Below are 20,995 nucleotides of genomic sequence, written 5' to 3'. Positions count from 1 at the left end.
GGCATCGGCTGAGATTGTTTCCCACTTTTACCCACACCATTCAGAGCAGAGGTCGTTTGCCCTCTCATTTGGACTACCAGGGGTAGGCATCTAGATTAGCCATGGGTCGATTGGCTAAATCTAGATTGTGGATGGATAATCAAGGAATTTAGTTCCTTGATCACATTAAGACACAATCACAAAAGTATGTCTCTTTTTTTGTGTGTGTGAACACATGGGAGGAGTTTTCCTAAATTAAACACATTTTTAGTTGAATTCCTGGTTTCTTTTGACCCCCAAAAAATAAATAAAAATCACTCAAAATAAAATAAAATGTATTTGTCACATGCGCCGAATACAACAGGTATAGACTTTACCATGAAATGCTTGTTTACGAGTCCTTCCCAACAATGCCAATAATTATAAATATAACAATAGTAACACAAGAAGAACCTCTTAAGGATCGGACCCTTTTTTATTTGATTTTTGCCTAAAACGACATACCCAAATCTAACTGCCTATAGCTCAGGACCTGAAGCAAGGGTATGCATATTCTTGATACCATTTCAAACACTTTGAAGTTTGTGGAAATGTGAAATTAATGCAGAATATAACACATTAGATCTGGTAAAAGATAATACAAAGAAAATTTTATTTTTTTGTTTTGTTGTATTTTCTTTGATCCATCATCTTTGAAATGCAAGAGAAAGGTCATTATCTGATTTAGGACTATAGGCACAATTTATATTTTGGCAAGTAGATGGCAGCAGTGTACGTGCAACATTTTAGACTGTTCCAATGAACCATTGCATATTGATCTGGTACAGGTACTCCCTGTATATAGATTCATTCAGTATATAGATCAATTATTTTGTAATGTGGGCCAACTGTTGCCGACCCATGTTTTAGTAATTCCCTATGAACAAAATGAACAACTGAGAAGTGTTGACACGCTTTCATTTGATATGTATTATTAATTTTCAATAGATGTAAAAGCCTACAATAAAAATTATGTGTCACACAATTTCAATAGGCCTAAAAACCTCTGTGCAATGTGAATGGCCTGGTGTTGGATCACATTGGTAAATTCCAAGAAGAAAATAGTTACCTTCGTTTATTTTCACGTCACGGAGATAAGATGGACTAAATTCAGAAGTACAGGTTGAATGTCACCAAAACTCACGAGACATGCACTTCATCTTGGCCTGCTAAACTTCAGAGGAAAGGATTTCCTAAAGCGCACGAGGCCTACACGCTTGTTTACAGGACGGACACAAACGACATGGAATTGAATACAGGACATAAGTAATTCATCTTAAGGTCGGGACTCAGGAGTGCGCATTACAGTAGCTCACGAACGTGATGCCAGTAGGAGTATATTGAGAATCCCTATCTAAATTAGTTTATGACCTCGACGACGATGCAATTGACATGAACTCCATCAATAGCAAAACAATACAATTATTGCATTTGTTGACGTGGGTTCCCTATTATAAGAAACCAAACTATACTGACTGTATATAGAGATATATATTGTATTGTTTTCTTTCTTTCTATCAAAACAACACAAAACTAGATAGATTTGGATATTATTTTCAGAACATTGCGATTTAGCTGACAACCACAGAGGGGCGCTATTGATTGAGTGATGTGAACTGGGGTACTGTTTCTCCAGACTACAATAATACAACTATGAAGCGGGCATGGCTGTAAATGTTGTAACTATTTAATAAATAGTGTTGTTTAAATTAGTAATGCTTCAGCAGTTGTTGTCCGGTTGTTGTTTTGCACACTTCTGAATCAGGCACTTATTTTGAGCCCCATGCCACCAAAAGCGTCACTAACGTGCGTCATACATATTCGAAGGACCTTTACGATAAAACAGAAAACAGAAATTTGAACGCGCATTAACGTTGACCTCGTTTTATGCGACATTAATCACACTTTGTGCATGGAAATGAATTCTACGAAGACATAAAACGTTAATGGATATATTCTTAATAAAGTGTGTCGTTGCAATGACAGGTGGAGGTTCTCTAGCCGAGAAGAAAATATTTCACGTAGCTAGCTGGTAAACAACTAGCTAGCCCGCTCACTTACAGAGGGTGAAATCGACACTTTTCACGTCAGAGGGGTGTCGGACTCAGTTTCGTTTCAGATATTTATACCAGAAAAGTGGTGAATCTTCCCATTTGTCGTTGCTAGTAGCTAGCTTGGTGCTCGTGCTTAGTCGGCAAGCAGGAGCGTAACGTTAGGGCTGTGGAATGGTCCGACTTGTTAACGTTAGTTAGCCAAACACAGCAAACAAGAGGTAAATACCTACTTCTCTTAGAGCTACCTGTAATTGCCAAGGAATTACGTAGTATAATATCTCCAATGAGGTAGCATATTACTGCAAAATGAAAACAGATAAAATGCAAGCCAATGCATTTAATCATAATCAAGACAATACACGCTAGTGACTTCATGTTATTTGTATATGCATTTTATTTGATGGATAAGCCACATCATTGTGGCCCTATGTGATTCTATCATAGGAGAATCAAGCAATTGTTTTTTAGCGTCCAACGATATCTGGGCTATTGATGGAGAATAGGCATTTACACTGAATTACTTAATTAACTTCCCTTACATTTGAGTTTCCATCGTATTACAATGTCCAAGCAAATGTAATCAGTGGGTTTGAACTCTGTAGTGGATTACAATGAAGCAAATGCATCCCCACAGAATTGAATGAAGAAGTGTGTGAGCTATCTTTGTCTTTTCTTTGTCTTTGCCCCCCCCCTCCTCCTCAGCCATGATGAAGAGAAGGGGCGAGGCGGCCTCCGAACCGCTGAAACGGATTAAGAAACAACGTCTTGAGGAAGCCAGCTCAGATGAGGAGTCGCCGCTACTGACAACCAGTCAGTGAAATCACCATCACATTGCCTTGTATATAGTTCTCACTGTGCAATGAGATATCAGGATTTGGCAGAATGTCACAGGACATGACCTGTGTTTTTGTTTGTGTGTGTGCCGCCTCCTCTCAGACTCTAGTCAGAGTGACTCCCACAGTGACTCGGAGGACCATAGACCAGGGTTCTCTATGCCCATTGTATCCCAGAATGCATCGGCCACAGACGATGCCAAACAGAGCGACGCCAACAAGTTCACCATGTACAACACCGTGTCGCAGAAACTCATGGTAAGATGACACTCACGTGTCCCATTGACTTACAAAGATAAAACTACGAGGGATCATGGATCCCAGAATGTTCCATCCCTCTTCTCATCTCTTTATCCCACTCTCACATTTTTTTCTGTGTTCCCTTCTTCCACCTCCAGGCCAAAATGGGTTTCCGGGAAGGTGAGGGTCTAGGTAAGTTTGGCCAGGGGCGCAAGGAGATCATCGAGGCGTCCACTCAGAGAGGGAGGAGGGGTCTGGGACTCACGCTGCAGGGCTTCCAGGGAGAGCTCAACGTTGACTGGCAAGACGAAATTGAGGTATTACACAACAACATCATCACAGACATAAGCAAGCAGATAGCTTTGTCACACTGTCATCTCATCAGATTAAAATAGGCTGTTAGTATGGGATATTTCCCAATTCTATGTACAGTCTACAGGAGAAAAGAATGCGCTCACCAATGTAAACAACACCTTTTTCTGCCCCCTCCCTCATCCTCTATCTTCCCACTCTCTCTCTCCCCCTTTCTTCAATCCCACTCTCTCCTCTCTCTCCCCCTTTCTTCCATCCCACTCTCTCCTCTCTCTCCCCCCTCTATTCCCCCATCTCTCTGATCTCCCGCTCTCTCTCTAGCCCGGTGCTGTAGAAGAGCTGAAGTGGTTCCCAGAATGCTCCACAGAGATCCCAGATGCAGATGAGCTGAGGGGGTGGATGGCTGTGGGACCGGTACACACATCCGCGTGCACTCACTTTTAACACACATTCTTCTCGATCTGTCATTCTCACTTGTGCACTATATTTTTTGGTCTATCTCAGAGGAAACTGAGGATTGAGGATGAGACAGAGTTTTGCACAGAGGATCTTCTACACAGCCTTCTGAGGTGCAAGGTGAGACACCTAAAGAACAACCCTCTATTCAACTGCAAACAACTCATCATCAGGATATTGATTCTATAATGGCATAAGTAAGTTATGGCAGTAAAAAGTGTGTGTGGTCTGCAGACAGTGTTTGACGATCTGGAGGGGGAGGAGATGAGGCGAGCTCGAACACGCTCCAACCCCTACGAGACTATTAGAGGAGCCTTCTTCCTCAACAGGTAGCCAAACTTACTGAATAACCCACTGATGTTCTAGCATCACACAAACACATGCTTGCTCACACTGCTAATGAAGCACCTGGGGCCTCATTTATTAACTGCGTACAAAATATATCCCAAAATATGCATGTGATATTCAGTTTTCCCACATGGTAATTTGTTATATGGCTACTTCAGAAATATGAACACATCACAAACAGAAAAGGTGAGGAATATATTCTGCAATGGTTATAAAAAATAAATAGGAAATAGATTCTTATGTCTAATTGTTTAGATTCCAAAAGTAAAGCACTTGATTTTCACTCGTCTCATTAACGGCAAACCCTTGAATGAGTAGGTGTGTCCAAACTTTTGACTGGTACTGTATGTATGCTAGTATGTAGCCACTGTAATTTTGATTTGTTGTTAGTAGCCTAAACAATGTTTCAGTATTCGCGGGAAGTCCAGCATATTTAGGTTGGGGGAAAAGTTGATGCAAAACATTGTTGAATTAACAGGTCCACAACTATTTGCCGTTGTTTTCTCTTTCTGTCACAGTCCTTTGCCAGATACAGTGTAAACATCCTGCCAATAAAGTAAATAGACTGGTAGCTTATGTCAAATATGTGACAGAATGTGTAGGCGACAGTATTTCTGTGCGACAGGAGTGCGACATCATTGCCTATTTAATCAGAGCCAATACCAAGGCAGGACACAGAAACCCAATAATCTATTGATAAACTAAATATTGAGCAACAATTCGTCCTTTGCATTGAAGTGTGGACTGTAGCCTACTTTTAAATTGTTTCCAATATACTATTTTTCCAAAAGTTAGTGGATTCATCTATTTCAGCCACACCCGTTACTGACAGGTGTATCAAATCAAGCACACAGCCATGCAATCTCCAAAGATGAACATTGGCAGTAGAATGGTCTTACTGAAGAGCTCAGTGATTTTCAACTGGCACCGTCATAGCATGACACCTTTCCAACAAGTCAGTTCATCAAATTTCTGCCCTGCTAGAGCTGCCCCGGTCAACTGTTAAGTGCTGTTATTGTGAAGTGGAAACATCTAGGAGCAACAATGGCTCAGCCGCGAAGTGGTAGGCCACACAAGCTCACAGAATGGGACCAACGAGTGCTGAAGCGCATAGCGCGTAAAACTCATCTGTTCTTGGTTGCAACACTCACTACCAAGTTCCAAACTGCCTCTGAACGCAACGTCAACACAAGAACTGTTCTTCTGGAGTTTCATGAAATGGGTTTTTATGGCTGAGAAGCCACACACAAGCCTAAAATCGCAATGTGCAATACCATGCGTTGGTTGGAGTGGTGTAAAGCTCACCTGCCCGAATACATAGTTGCCAACTGTAAAGTTAGGTGGAGGAGGAATAATAGTCTGGGGCTGTTTTTAATGGTTTTGGGCTAGACTCCTTAGTTCCAGTGAAGGGAAATCTTAATGCTACAGGATACAATGACATTCTAGATGATTCTGTGCTTCCAACTTTATGGTAACAGTTTGGAGGAAGGCCCTTTCCTGTTTCAGCATTACAATTACAATGCCCCTCTGCACAAAGCGAGGTCCATACAGAAATGGTTTGTTGAGATCAGTGTGGATGAACTTGATTGTCCTACACAGAGCCCTGACCTCAACCCCATCGAACACCGTTGGGATAAATTGGAACGCGGACTGCGAGCCAGGCCTAATCACTCAACATCAGTGCCCGACCTCACTAATGCTCTTGTGGCTGAATGGAAGCAAATCCCTGTAGCAATGTTCCAACATCTAGTGGAAAGCCTTCCCAGAAGAGTGGAGGCTGTTTTAACAGAAAAGGGGGATCAACTCCATATTAATACCCATGATTTTGGAATGAGATGTTCAACGAGCAGGTGTCCAAATTAGAGGTCGACCGATTTATGATTTTTCAATGCCGATACTGATTATTGGAGGACCAAAAAAAGCAGATTAAATTATTTTTTTAATGGATTTGTAATAATGACAATTACAACAATACTGAATGAACACTTATTTTAACTTAATATAATACATCAATAAAATCAATTTAGCCTCAAATAAATAATGAAACATGTTCAATTTGGTTTAAATAATGCAAAAACACAAAGTGTTGGAGAAGAAAGTAAAAGTGCAATATGTGCTATGTAAGAAAGCTAACGTTTAAGTTCCTTGCTCAGAACATGAGAACATTTGAAAGCTGGTGGTTCCTTTCAACATTAGTCTTCAATATTCCCAGGTAAGAAGTTTTAGGTTGTAGTTCACATCGGTTACACCAGCCTAATCTCGGGAGTTGATAGGCTTGAAGTCATAAACAGCGCAATGCTTGAAGCATTGCGAAGAGCTGCTGGCAAAACGCACGAAAGAATGAATGATTATGAGCCTGCTGGTGCCTACCACCGCTCAGTCAGACTGCTCTATCAAATCATACTTAATTCTAACATAATAACACACAGAAATACGCCTTAGTTTCCAGATTCAACCATATTAATGACCTATCATCTCGAAAACAAGACGTTTATTCTTTCAGTGAAATACGGAACCGTTCTTTATTTTATCTAACGGGTGGCATCCATAAGTCTAAATATTCCTGTTACATTGCACAACCTTCAATGTTATGTCATAATTACGTAAAATTCTGGCAAATTAGGCGGCCCAAACTGTTGCATATACACTGACTCTGCGTGCAATGAACGCAAGAGAAGTGACACACTTTCACCTGGTTAATATTACCTGCTAACCTGGATTTCTTTTAGCGAAATATGCAGGTTTAAAAATATATACTTCTGTGTATTGATTTTAAGAAAGGCATGGATGTTTATGGTTAGGTACACATTGGAGCAACGGCAGTCCTTTTTCACGAATACGCACTGCATCGATTATATGCAACGCAGGACACGCTAGATAAACTAGTAATATCATCAACCATGTGTAGTTAACTAGTGATTATGATTGATTGATTTATTGTTTTTTATAAGATAAGTGTAATGCTAGCTAGCAACTTACCTTGGCTTACTGCATTCGCGTAACAGGCAGGCTCCTCTTGGAGTGCAATGTAATCAGGTGGTTAGAGCGTTGGACTAGTTAACTGTAAGGTTGCAAGATTGAATCCCCGAGCTGACAAGGTAAAAATCTGTCGTTCTGCCACTGAACAAGGCAGTTAACCCACCGTTCCTAGGCCGTCATTGAAAGTAAAAATGTGTTCTTAACTGACTTGCCTAGTTAAATAAAGATTAAATAAAAGTGTAAAAAAAAAAATGGCCAAATCGGTGTCCGAAAATAACGATTTCCGATTGTTATGAAAACTTGAAATCGGCCATTCCGATTAATCGGTCGACCTCTTGTCCAAATACTTTTGTTCATGTAGTGTACAGGCAATCTTGCAGACTGGCACTCGCTATAGGTAGCATGCATGTTTAGTTTGAAAAAGTCACTGCAAAAATATTCTGTCTGCACCGCTACAGAAATGTGATCAAATGTCATTGCTCTTTCTTTTACAAACTGGTGTGGCCTAATTCCAATAGTGACAAATTATACAGCAAATAAAGGGTGTTAGTATCACCATAAAATGTGAATGCAGGGTGTTTTCCAGGCAGAGCTTTATTGCTGCGTATGTACAGTCGTGGCCATAGGTATTGAGAATGACACAAATATTAATTTTCACCAAGTCTGCTGCCTCAGTTTGTATGATGGCAATTTGCATGTACTCCAGAATGTTATGAAGAGTGATTAGATGAATTGCAATTAATTGCAAAGTCCCTCATTGCCATGCAAATGAACTGAATCCCCCAAAAACACTTCCACTGCATTTCAGCCCTGCCACAAAAGTACCAGCTGACATCATGTCAGTGATTCTCTCGTTAACACAGGTGTGAGTGGAGATCACTCTGTCATGCTGATTGAGTTTAAAAAACAGACTGGAAGCTTCAAAAGGAGGGTGGTGCTTGGAATCATTGTTCTTCCTCTGTCAACCATGGCTACCTGCAAGGAAACACGTGCCGTCGTCATTGCTTTGCCCACAAAGGACTTCACAGGCAAGGATGTTGTTGCCAGTAAGATTGCACCTAAATCAACCATTTATCGGATCATCAAGAACTTCAAGGAGAGCGGTTCAATTGTTGTGAAGAAGGCTTCAGGGCACCCAAGAAAGTCCAGCAAGCTCCAGGACCGTCTCCTAAAGTTGATTCAGCTGTGGGATCAGGGCACCACCAGTACAGAGCTTGCTCAGGAATGGCAGCAGGCAGGTGTGAGTGCATCTGCACGCACAGTGAGGTGAAGACTTTTGGAGGATGGTGTCACAATTTTGCCTAAGAACACAGCCATGAATAAAGAATGGTACCAACACATCCTCCGAGAGCAACTTCTCCCAACCTTCCAGGAACAGTTTGGTGATGAACAATGCCTTTTCCAGCATGATGGAGCACCTTGCCATAAGGCAAAAGTGATAACTAAGTGGCTCGGGAACATCGATATTTTGGGTCCATGGCCAGGAAACTCCCCAGACCTTAATCCCATTGAGAACTTGTGGTCAATCCTCAAGAGGCGGGTGGACAAACAGAAACCCACAAATTCTGACAAACTCCAAGCATTGATTATGCAAGAATGGGCTGCCATCAGTCAGGATATGGCCCAGAAGTTAATTGACAGCATGCCAGGGAGGATTGCAGAGGTCTTGAAAATGAAGGGTCAACACTGCCAATTTTGACTCTTTGCAGCAACGTAATTGTCAGTAAAAGCCTTTGACACTTATGAAATGCTTGTAATTATACTTCAGTATTCCATAGTAACATCTGACAAAAATATCTAAAGACACTGAGGCAGCAAACTTTGTGAAAGTTAATATTTGTGTCATTCTCAAAACTTTTGGCCACGAGTGTATAGTGTGCGCCAAGTTTATAAATCTCAATATTTTTGGACGTACGTATTCTTTTCAGAAATGGCACACGCAGATATTAAGTGTCAAATTTACGCCAAGGTTCTAAATGAGGCCCCCGGCTTTTTACTTACAGTAGCTGATAATAATGACTGTCTGTCTGTTTTCTTTCTAGAGCGGCTATGAAGATGGCCAACATGGATCACGTCTTTGACGGCATGTTCACCAACCCAAAGGATTCACAAGGGGTGAGTGACCCTTTCCATTCACACTTGATCTAGTCAATGAAAGTGACATTTAGCAAATGCATATTTAGTAGATATTTGTGACTGGTGTCCAGGTGTTAGGTGATAAAGGTGTGTTTTTGTCCGTGTCTCTCCCCATGCAGAAGCCCCAGACGCGAGAGCGCGAGGGGGAGCTGCTGTATTTCGGGGATGTGTGTGCGGGGCCGGGGGGATTCTCAGAGTACATCCTGTGGCGGCGGCGCTGGCATGCCAAGGGATTCGGTATGACCCTCAAAGGACCCTGCGACTTCAAACTGGAAGACTTCTACGCCGCACCCAGCGAACTGTTTGAACCCTACTACGGTATGTACCATGATGGATCCCATGTGCTGATCGTCAAATATGGTTGGACAAATTGGAATAAGATCTTATGGTCATTGTCTTCGCTTTTCACCCTCCCTGTGGCTCAGGGGAAGGCGGGGTGGACGGGGATGGTGACATCACTCGTCCGGAGAACATCAGTGCCTTCCGGAATTTCATCATGGAGAGTACAGAGAGGAGAGGACTGCACTTCCTCATGGCTGACGGGGTGAGTTGGAGTCTTCATGGCACTGTGTCATCAATGGCCAAAGGCTTAGTGAGACGTGTTCTGATTGGTAGGGTGTGATGTTGAGCACATCTTTGTTTCCTGATTGGTAGGGGTTCTCAGTGGAGGGGCAGGAGAACATCCAGGAGATTCTGAGCAAACAACTACTGCTCTGTCAGTTCCTCACCGCAATGTCTGTGCTCCGGACAGGTACGTCTGTCTGTCTCTTACTATCCAGAAGTGTAAGGACAGTGAGTGACTTGTGTTCTCTGTCTCCCCCAGGTGGTCACTTTGTGTGTAAGACCTTTGACCTGTTCACACCGTTCAGTGTGGGGCTGGTGTACCTGCTCTACCTCTGCTTCGACCGGGTGTCCCTCTTCAAACCCATCACCAGCAGGCCCGCCAACTCCGAGAGGTGCGTGTAAATGCTGTTGAGGCCAATACTATTTACTTTGACCAATACCTATTAGCTATGTTCTGACATTATATCCTTGGTTTTCAGATACATTGTGTGTCGCGGTCTGAAGCCTGGTTCAGATCCGGTCAGGGAGTACATGTTCACTGTCAACCTGAAGCTCAACCACCTGAGGAACTCGGAGTCTGACGTCAACGAAGTGATGCCCATCGAACTCATCAAAGGAGACACTGAGTTCTACAACCACATGATCAACTCTAACGAGAGGTAGAAAGACACACACACACACACACACACACAAATAAACAAAGGCTTTATAATCATCCATGTCTCCCTGCAGCCACTGTGTAGTCCAGATCAAAGCCCTGGCTAAGATCCATGCCTATGTCTTAGACACGTGAGTTACCTACCCTCTTCCTTCTACTGTTCCAATCAGTGTAAACGTGTTGGAATGTAGTGTACCTGCATGTGCAAGTACAATCTGACTGTGTTGTGTATTGTCAGGACCCTGTCAGAGGCCAGGCAGGCTGATATCCGGAAGGAGTGTCTGAAGCTTTGGGGGGTGAGTAGTACTGAGGAGTTAGTGAGGGCTGGTCAGTGTGTATAGAGACTGGTATCTGAGCAATTCAATCATCTCGCTTCATAGCACTCACTAGTTATTTGTTTATTTATGTCTCTCTCTCTCTCTGTGTGTCTCTCTCTTTCTGTCTATTTAGATCCCTGATAAGGCCAGAGTCACTCATGTCTCTTCAGACCCCAATTCCAAATTCTATGAGCTGATGAAGGTGAGATTGTGGCCTCCCATCCCTTACCTAGTATCAAGGAAAGGGTGTGTTTGATACAGTAGTCTGTAGTACATAGTCACACTGAACTGTGTGCATTTAATTGTCTGTATGGTGATAGTGTTTTTATCACCATGTGTTTGATCATGTATTCGTAGAATTGAACGTTCTCTTTTTTTCTGTCTCACTCTCTCTTTATCTCTTATCTATGTCTCTCTCTTTGCCTATGTCTCTCAGGGTTCTGACATCGAGTTGTTGAACTCCAAGCCCACCCCTCTGAGCTCCACCACTCTGGATAAGGTGCACCATGTCCTGGACTACCGGTGTATTGTGGGAGGAGGGGAACAGCTCTTCCTGTTAGGTCTTGGGGTGAGAGAGAGCAGACACCGCTCTGGACTTTGGACCTGGGCCATGATCATCTCAGCAGAAGTTCTCGTTATTCACAAATAGACATGGGTATGCCACTCTTCTCATGCTTCTTTCTCTCTCTCTCTCTCTACAGAAGTCTCAGATCTACACCTGGGACGGCAAGCATCCTCTGCGCTGGAGGAAGCTGGAGAACTTCAAGCTGGAGCTGCCGAGAGAGACCCTGCTCAGTGTAGAGATTGTCCAGGAGCTGAAGGGAGAGGTGAGAGAGGAGAGGACGAGAGGGGGGAGGTTGAATAGGGGAAGGCAAAGGAAGAGAGTAAGTAATTACTATGGTTGTTTACCTTTTTTAAAATGTTTGTTGAACACAGGGTAAAGCCCAGCGCAGGATTAACGCGGTACATGTGCTAGATGCCCTGGTTCTCAACGGCACTGACGTTCGGGTCCAGCACTTCAACCAACGGTGAGGCAACAACCCTAACCTTCACCCAGGAGTGAAAGTAGATTTAACGGAGTGGCTACGGATCGGACTTTTCTGGACCCCTCTTTCCCACAGCTAAAGTCCTGAAGCTTCTGCACATGTGTGGGATTCTCTACTTTCTGACTCTGCTCTACTCGTAGAGAACCGGCAACTCTGCAATGGTGCTCATTTACTAAAGTTAGATCAGCACATACAACGTTACTGTAAAATTAAAAACACCACCTAATTTCTTATGAGATTATAGTATGATTGTGCGAATGGTGAAATGTTTCTCTCATGTGGCCTAAACTCAATAGCGCGCCACTAGGCAAAATGTGTGCTTACAGTTACTTTACTTTATCCACATGTTGTTACGTTACAGCCTTATTCTAAAAAAATACATCCTCATTAATCTACACACAATGCCCCGTAATGACAAAGTGGAAACAGATTTTTAGAAATGTTTGCAAATTTATTTTAAAAATTACTAAAACGGAAATACCTTATTTATGTAAGTATTCAGACCCTTTATTATGAGACTCGAAATTGAGTTCAGGTGCATCCTGTTTCCATTGATCATCCTTTAGATGTTTCTACAACTTGATTGGAGTCTACCTGTGGTAAATTGAATTGATTGGACATGATTTGGAAAGGCACACACCGGAACAAAATGTGGGAAAAGTCGAGACTTCGAATACTTTCAGAACGCGCTGTATATTTAAAATAAACCCAGGTAGGCTATGCTACAGTTTACCATCTGCTCTAAAATACTATCATTTTACATTATTCAAAACAACACTGGGCTACTTCTAATCAACACTGTATAACACAAGAAGATCTAAATGCATATCCCCATGAAACTGATTGAGATCAAATGGTTGGTATGCAGATGCTGCATGGACGTTTCACCAGTAAAACAGTGAACAATTATCTTTCACCATTGACATTGAGAAATGTAAAGGGAGGGTGAGCATACAAATGTGTGCTTAATGTAGTGTGTAAATGTGTAAAACGTGATTTGGATCTTCGGCTCAGGGATCCATGGAGCCGCAGCCTCTGCCTAGATTAACATTTTGGATAGAAGATTCTGGGCCTAATAGTACCAGACCGTACTGGCTTACTTCCACACCTGCCTTTACCTTATCTGGTGATTACATGTATTGTTGCTGAACTGTGGTCACTGTCTCCAGAATTCAGATGGCGGAGAAGTTTGTGAGGGCCGTGTCCAAGCCAAGCCGACCAGACATGAACCCTATCAGGTAACAACCCTACACTCTAACTTTTTTTTCTGCTTGAATAAGAATAAATATGAAGGGAAGATCTGGAGGAATTTTTTGGGAAGTCTTAATGTTTCTCTGCTTTTCTCCTCAGAGTGAAAGAGGTGTACAGGCTGGAGGAGATGGACAAGATCTTTGTCAGGTATGAGAAGGTTAATGCTATTGCCATAGTCCACATTTGAGAAGGAGAACTTTGCATTAGTCTAAGAATGTATAAATAAATGAATGAATATTCCTCAACCGCCTAGACTGGAAATGAAGGTGACTAAGAGTTCAGGAGGAGTCCCTCGTCTGTCCTACACTGGCCGGGACGACCGCCACTTCCTCCCGAATGGCCTATACATCATCAAAACTATCAACGGTATGTACTGTCGCTAAGGTGACATACATTGCATTCGGAAAGTATTAAGACCCCTTGGCTTTTTCCACATTTTGTTATGTTACTGGCTTATTCTAAAATGGATTAACAATTTGTTTTCTCATCAATCTACACACAATACCCCATAATGACAAAGCAAAAACAGGTTTAGAAATGTTAGCAATTTTTAGAAATATACTGATATCACATTTACATAAGTATTCAGACCCTTTACTCAGTACTTTGTTGAAGCACCTTTGGCAGCGATTACAGCCTCAAGTTTTCTTTGCTATGACGCTACAAGCTTGGCACACCGGTATTTGGGGAGTTTCTCCCATTCCTCTCTGCAGATCCTCTCAATCTCGTCAGGTTTGATGGGGAGCTTCGCTGCACAGCTATTTTCAGGTCTCTCCAGAGATGTTAGTTTGGGTTCAAGACCAGTCTCACGCTGGGGCAGTAAAGGACAAACATCCCCACAGCATGATGCTGCCACCAACATGCTTCACCGTACAGATGGTGCCAGGTTTCCTCCAGACATGACGCTTGCCATTCAGGCCAAAGATTTCAGTCTTGGGTTTCATTAGACCAGAGAATCTTGTTTCTCATGGTCTGAGAGTCCTTTAGGTGCCTTTTGGTAAACTCTAAGCAGACTGTCTTTTACTGAGGAGTGGCTTCCGTCTGGTCGCTCAACCATAAAGGCCTGATTGGTTGAGTGCTGCAGAGATAGTTGTCCTTCTGGAAAGTTGATTGCTCACTTTGGCCAGGCGGCCAGCTCTAAAACTAGTCTTGGTGGTTCCAAACTTCTTCCATTTAAGAATGATGCAGGCCTCTGTGTTCTTGGGGACCTTCAATGCTGTAGACACTTTTTGTGTCCTTCCCCAGTTCTGTGCCTCACCACAAACCTGTCTCTGAGCTCTACAGACCATTCCTTCGACCTCATGGCATGGTTTTTGCTCTGACATGCACTGTCAACTGTGGGACCTTTATATAGACAAGTGTGTGCCTTTCCAAATCATGTCCAGTCAATTGAATTTACCACAGGTGGACTCCAATCAAGTTGTAGAAACATCTCAAGGATGATCAATGGACATAGGATACACCTGAGCTCAATTTCGAGTCTCATGGCAAAGGGTCTGAATACTTAGTCAAAAGTTTGGACACACTTAATACATTTTATTTTTTACTATTTTCTACATTGTAGAATAATAGTGAAGACATCAAAACTATGAAATAACACATGCAATCATGTAGTAACCCAAAAAGTGTTAAACAAATTAAAATATATTTTTGATTCTTTGCCTTGATGACAACTTTGCACACTCTTGGCATTCTCTCAACCAGCTTCACCTGGAATGCTTTTCCAACAGTCTTGAAGGAGTTCCCACATATGCTGAGCACTTGTTGGCTGCTTTTCCTTCACTCTGTGGTCCAACTCATCCAAAACCATCTCAATTGGGTTGAGGTCAGTGATTGTGGAGGCCAGTTCATCTGATGCAGCACTCCATCACTCTCCTTGATCAAATAGCCCTTACCAGCAAAGCACCCCCACACCATCACACCACCTCCTCCATGCTTAAAGGTGGGAACCACACATGCGGAGATCGCCTACTCTGCGTCTCACAAAGACACAGCAGTTGGAACCAAAAATCTCATATTTGGACTCATCAGACCAAAGGACAAATTTCCACTGGTTTAGTGTCCAATGCTCGTGTTTCTTGTCCCAAGCAAGTCTCTTCTTATTATTGGTGTACATTAGTAGTGGTCTCATTGCAGCAATTCAACCATGAAGGCCTGATTCACGCAGTCTCCTCTGAACAGTTGCTGTTGAGATGTCTCTGTTACTTGAACTCTATGAAGCATTTATCATTTTCTGAGTCTAGTAACTCTCCTCTGCAGCAGAGGTAACTCGGGGTCTTCCTTTCCTGTGGCGGTCCTCATTAGAGCCAGTTTCATCATAGCGCTGGATGGTTTTTGTGACTGCACTTGAAGAAACTTTCAAAGTTCTTGAAATTTTCCGGATTGGATGACCTTCATGTCTTAAAGTAATGATGGACTGTTTTTTCTCTTTGCTTATTTGAGCTGTTCTTTCCATAATATGGACTTGGTCTTTTACCAAGTAGGGCTATCTTCTATATACCCTACCTACCTTGTCACAACACAACTGATTGGTTATCTTCTGTATACCCCACCTACCTTGTCACAACACAACTGATTGGTTATCTTCTGTATACCCCACCTACCTTGTCACAACACAACTGATTGGTTATCTTCTATATACCCCACCTACCTTGTCACAACACAACTGATTGGCTCAAACACATTAAGAAGGAAAGACATTTCACAAATGTATTTTTATCAAGGCAAACCTGTTAATTGAGAGAATACCAAGAGTATGTAAAGCTGTCATCAAGGCAAAGGGTGGCTACTTTGAAGAATCTCATATTAAATATATAGTTTTGATGTCTTCACTATTATTCTACAATGTAGGTATGTCCAAATGTTTGACTGATACTGTATGTATAAAAAATTATAAACAGAAGTACCTTATTTACATTAGCAAAAACGTTTAAAAAAAAAAAAGTTTTTGTTTGTTATTATGGGGTATTGTGTGTAGATTGAGTAATTTAAAAAAATTGTAATACATTTTAGAATAAGGCTGTAAAGTAAACAAATGTGGGAAATGGGAAGTAGTCTGAATACTTTGCAAATGCACTGTATATTATCAAAGAGCATCAATGGTAGGAGTGTGGATTTATGTACACTGAACAAAAATAAAAACGCAACATGTAAAGTCAAAGATGCCAGACAATTTCCATGTGCACAAAAAGGTTATTTCTCTAAAATGTTATGCCCAAATTTGTTTGTTATCCCTGTCAGTGACAATGTCTCCTTTGTCAAGATAATCCATTCACCTGACTGGTGTGGCATATCAGTAAGCTGATTAAACAGCATGGTCATTACACAGGTGCTCCTTATGCTGGAGACAATAAAATGCCACTCTAAAATGTGCAGTTTTGTCACACAACACAATGTCACAGATGTCTCATGTTTTGAGGGAGCGTGCAATTGGCATTCTGACTGCAGGAATGTCCACGAGAGCTATTGCCAGATAATTACATTTTAATTTCAAATCAAATCAAATTTTATTTGTCACATACACATGGTTAGCAGATGTTAATGCGAGTGTAGCGAAATGCTTGTGCTTCTAGTTCCGACAATGCAGTAATAACGAACAAGTAATCTAACTAACAATTCCAAAAAAACTACTGTCTTATAACACAGTGTAAGGGGATAAAGAATATGTACATAAGGATATATGAATGAGTGATGGTACAGAGCAGCATAGGCAAGATACAGTAGATGATATCGAGTACAGTATATACATATGAGATAAGTATGTAAACCAAGTGGCATAGTTAAAGTGGCTAGTGATACATGTATTACATAAGGATGCAGTCGATGATATAGAGTACAGTATCAACGTATGCATATGAGATGAATAATGTAGGGTAAGTAACATTATATAAGGTAGCATTGTTTAAAGTGGCTAGTGATATATTTACATCATTTTCCATCAATTCCCATGATTAAAGTGGCTGGAGTAGAGTCAGTGTCATTGACAGTGTGTTGGCAGTAGCCACTCAATGTTAGTGGTGGCTGTTTAACAGTCTGATGGCCTTGAGATAGAAGCTGTTTTTCAGTCTCTCGGTCCCAGCTTTGATGCACCTGTACTGACCTCGCCTTCTGGATGACAGCAGGGTGAACAGGCAGTGGCTCGGGTGGTTGATGTCCTTGATGATCTTTATGGCCTTCCTGTAGCATCGGGTGGTGTAGGTGTCCTGGAGGGCAGGTAGTTTGCCCCCGGTGATGCGTTGTGCAGACCTCACTACCCTCTGGAGAGCCTTACGGTTGAGGGCGGTGCAGTTGCCATACCAGGCGGTGATACAGCCCGCCAGGATGCTCTCGATTGTGCATCTGTAGAAGTTTGTGAGTGCTTTTGGTGACAAGCCGAATTTCTTCAGCCTCCTGAGGTTGAAGAGGCGCTGCTGCGCCTTCCTCACGATGCTGTCTGTGTGAGTGGACCAATTCAGTTTGTCTGTGATGTGTATGCCGAGGAACTTAAAACTTGCTACCCTCTCCACTACTGTTCCATCGATGTGGATGGGGGTGTTCCCTCTGCTGTTTCCTGAAGTCCACAATCATCTCCTTAGTTTTGTTGACGTTGAGTGTGAGGTTATTTTCCTGACACCACACTCCGAGGGCCCTCACCTCCTCCCTGTAGGCCGTCTCGTCGTTGTTGGTAATCAAGCCTACCACTGTTGTGTCGTCCGCAAACTTGATGATTGAGTTGGAGGCGTGCATGGCCACGCAGTCGTGGGTGAACAGGGAGTACAGGAGAGGGCTCAGAACGCACCCTTGTGGGGCCCCAGTGTTGAGGATCAGCGGGGAGGAGATGTTGTTGCCTACCCTCACCACCTGGGGGCGGCCCGTCAGGAAGTCCAGTACCCAGTTGCACAGGGCGGGGTCGAGACCCAGGGTCTCGAGCTTGATGACGAGCTTGGAGGGTACTATGTTGTTGAATGCCGAGCTGTAGTCGATGAACAGCATTCTCACATAGGTATTCCTCTTGTCCAGATGGGTTAGGGCAGTGTGCAGTGTGGTTGAGATTGCATCGTCTGTGGACCTATTTGGGCGGTAAGCAAATTGGAGTGGGTCAGGGGTGTCAGGTAGGGTGGAGGTGATGTGGTCCTTGACTAGTCTCTCAAAGCACTTCATGATGACGGATGTGAGTGCTACGGGCGGTAGTCGTTTAGCTCAGTTACCTTAGCTTTCTTGGGAACAGGAACAATGGTGGCCCTCTTGAAGCATGTGGGAACAGCAGACTGGTATAGGGATTGATTGAATATGTCCGTAAACACACCGGCCAGCTGGTCTGCGCATGCTCTGAGGGCGCGGCTGGGGATGCCGTCTGGGCCTGCAGCCTTGCGAGGGTTAACACGTTTAAATGTCTTACTCACTTCGGCTGCAGTGAAGGAGAGACCGCATGTTTCCGTTGCAATTTCTCTACCATATGCCGCCTCCAACATCGTTTTAGAGAATTTGGCAGCCTCACAACCACAGACCACATGTATGGAGTCGTGTGGGACCTAATTAATTTATTTCAATTGATTGATTTCCTTAAATTAACTGCAACTCAGTAAAGTCTTTGAAATGTTTGCATGTTGTGTTTATATTTGTGTGTGAGAGAGAGAAAAAGGTAGAGCATTTCTGCTCTTAGGATACAGGAGTCTGGATGTTCTTCTCACAGACATTTCTCTTCCTCTGACGTGCAGATCCCTGGACGATGGCGTACAGTAAGAACACCAAGAGGAAGTTTTTCTTCAACAAGATGACTAAACAGTCCACTTACGACCTGCCAGCCAACTCTGTGGCCCCGTTCCAGTGCGTACCACTATGCACCGGTCTCAAATCTGTGTGGTAGACTAGGATATGTGCGACAAGGAATTGGCTGCATGTTTTTGCATCTGAACCTAGTCTACTCTAGACAGGGGGTCTCAAACCTCTCCTCTGAGACCTCCAGACATTTCACAATTGTGTTGTAGCCCTGAACTACCCCAACTCAAGTGCTTGATGATTAGTTGAGAAGTTGGATCAGGTGTGCTAGCTTCCATCAAATACATGGAATGGCTGGACATCCCCAAGGAGCGGTATGAAATTGATTGAAAGGTTATTGAACTGAATATGTCGTTTCTAATTTGTGTGTGTCGGTGTCTCCTCAGCGTCTGCCATACAGAGCGTCTGTTCTGGGCGTGGGAGGACGGGGTCAGAGTTCACGACTCCCAGACGCGGGTTGACCCTGAGAAGCTGTCTAAGGACAATGTGCTTTCCTTCATCCACCAGCACTACCAGCCCTGAGCCACCAGGGGGAGCCCCCCAGACACATAGAATATTGCCATAGACAGATAACAGTACCCTGCACATGGTTTGGCAAACTGGCATTCACAAAATGTTCATGGGCGCTATTTTGGCTTGAAAAAAAATTGGCGGTTAGAAGTGGATTATAATAAAATGTTTGGTGCCAACATGAAGGACAGTTTGCCTAACTCTATGGCTCTTTGAGACGGCTCTCCCTGTAATTATGTTACAAAGACCACTCTCTCCTCTCTACTGCCCCAAGCTCTATGTATCAGATCAGATCCACTGTACAGAATGCAGCTTAGAAGTGATTTTAATACTTTATGAAAACCAACATTGACAAGCTGTCACATTACGTGTTGCATTGCATGCTCCTGTTTTTTCTATTGATTCCATGCCCCCCCGTCCCTTTGCTTGTATTCATGCCATGCCTCCATGATTTGCAGTGTGTTTGTGTACAAGATGCGGTGGTGTACTCTAATTTAGAACCTCTCCGAAGCTCAAGCACTACATATGTTTTTGTCTGAAACTGAAAACCTCCCATTGTGCCTTTTTTAAAGGGATACTTTGGGATTTTGGCAATGAGGTCCTTTTCTACTTCCAGAGTCAGATGAACTCATGGATACCATTTTTGTCTCTGTGTCCAGTATGAAGGAAGTTAGAGGTAGTTTCCCTTTAAGGCACTGCACTATACGTCCTGGTATGCCTGACTTTCAAAACGGAGTCCAATCATCTCACCCACCCAGCTTGTTTTTACCCTCCAAGATCTTTACTGGAGTGCCTAGCCAGTCAAGATCTACTTTCAGCAACAACTAAACCTTTGTACACATGGGGAGTGGTGAGATGTAGCATAACTAGTGCCCAGAGCAGGGTTGGGGTCCAATCCATTTCAATTCAGAAAGTAAACCAAATTCCAATTCCACATCAAAAATAATTGGAATTGCAGTGTACTTCCTGAATTGACTGGAATTTACCACAACCCTGGTCAGGGAAAAACTCCTGGCCTTCATTGAAAAACGGGGTTATATCAAATACAGCCTTCCATGCATTCTAGCCTGTCTGTCTAGGGGATTAATGGGGGTTTCAGGTTTTGGGCCTTACTTTCTACTCGTCGTCACCATGTTTATTATGTTGCATCCTGTTTCCTTGCTCCGCTGTCCTAGTTTTGTTTAGTTTGTGAAATTTTAAGGGGATGAGGTAAACATTTTCTTTGTTTCAAACCCTGTTGATGATAATGTAGTAATAAAAATAAGTTTGTTCTTCCCAGAAACCTTTTCCCCGGGCCCAGTTGTCCTTTACACACACAATCACTCCTGCCCTCTACCTTTACCATAACTTATGTTATGCCACAAAATGTCTGGATGCTACATATTGGCAGTGACTGAGTAATCCTACTATGCATCATGATACATAAATATGATCCATTATATCACAGGCTTGTAGAAGAGAGCTTTGCCTCTGTCATAGTTGATTCTGAGTAGCAATAGAATGGTCAACCAGAGAA

At 42.8% G+C, this 20,995-nt stretch overlaps 1 protein-coding gene across 1 annotated transcript; it reads left to right on the top strand.

Annotated features, from left to right (window-relative positions):
* The first annotated feature begins 1,836 nt into the window (after window positions 1-1,836).
* On the top strand, window positions 1,837-20,766 carry cmtr1 (cap methyltransferase 1). Its single transcript, XM_024378234.2, has 24 exons — window positions 1,837-2,290; window positions 2,775-2,882; window positions 3,009-3,163; window positions 3,304-3,462; window positions 3,779-3,871; window positions 3,962-4,033; window positions 4,148-4,242; window positions 9,283-9,355; window positions 9,496-9,694; window positions 9,802-9,920; window positions 10,031-10,127; window positions 10,200-10,332; window positions 10,420-10,599; window positions 10,673-10,729; window positions 10,837-10,894; window positions 11,049-11,117; window positions 11,352-11,483; window positions 11,617-11,742; window positions 11,852-11,943; window positions 13,131-13,199; window positions 13,312-13,359; window positions 13,466-13,578; window positions 18,909-19,017; window positions 19,356-20,766. The coding sequence occupies exons 2-24, from the start codon at window positions 2,777-2,779 to the stop codon at window positions 19,489-19,491; spliced, it is 2,490 nt and encodes an 829-aa protein (XP_024234002.1). The 5' UTR covers window positions 1,837-2,290; window positions 2,775-2,776; the 3' UTR covers window positions 19,492-20,766.
* The last annotated feature ends 229 nt before the right edge of the window (window positions 20,767-20,995 follow it).

Source organism: Oncorhynchus tshawytscha, linkage group LG18 (assembly GCF_018296145.1).
Source record: "Oncorhynchus tshawytscha isolate Ot180627B linkage group LG18, Otsh_v2.0, whole genome shotgun sequence".
Taxonomy (NCBI): domain Eukaryota; kingdom Metazoa; phylum Chordata; class Actinopteri; order Salmoniformes; family Salmonidae; genus Oncorhynchus; species Oncorhynchus tshawytscha.
The sequence above is the reverse complement of the archived record's forward strand: the minus strand, read 5'-3'. Positions and strand labels throughout refer to the sequence as shown.

Coding starts and splice junctions, on each gene's coding strand:
- cmtr1 (XM_024378234.2), top strand. CDS start 2,777: ATGATGAAGAGAAGGGGCGAGGCGGCCTCCGAACCGCTGAAACGGATT. Junction 9,356..9,495: donor ACCCAAAGGATTCACAAGGG/GTGAGTGACCCT, acceptor CTCCCCATGCAG/AAGCCCCAGACGCGAGAGCG. Junction 11,944..13,130: donor GTCCAGCACTTCAACCAACG/GTGAGGCAACAA, acceptor CACTGTCTCCAG/AATTCAGATGGCGGAGAAGT.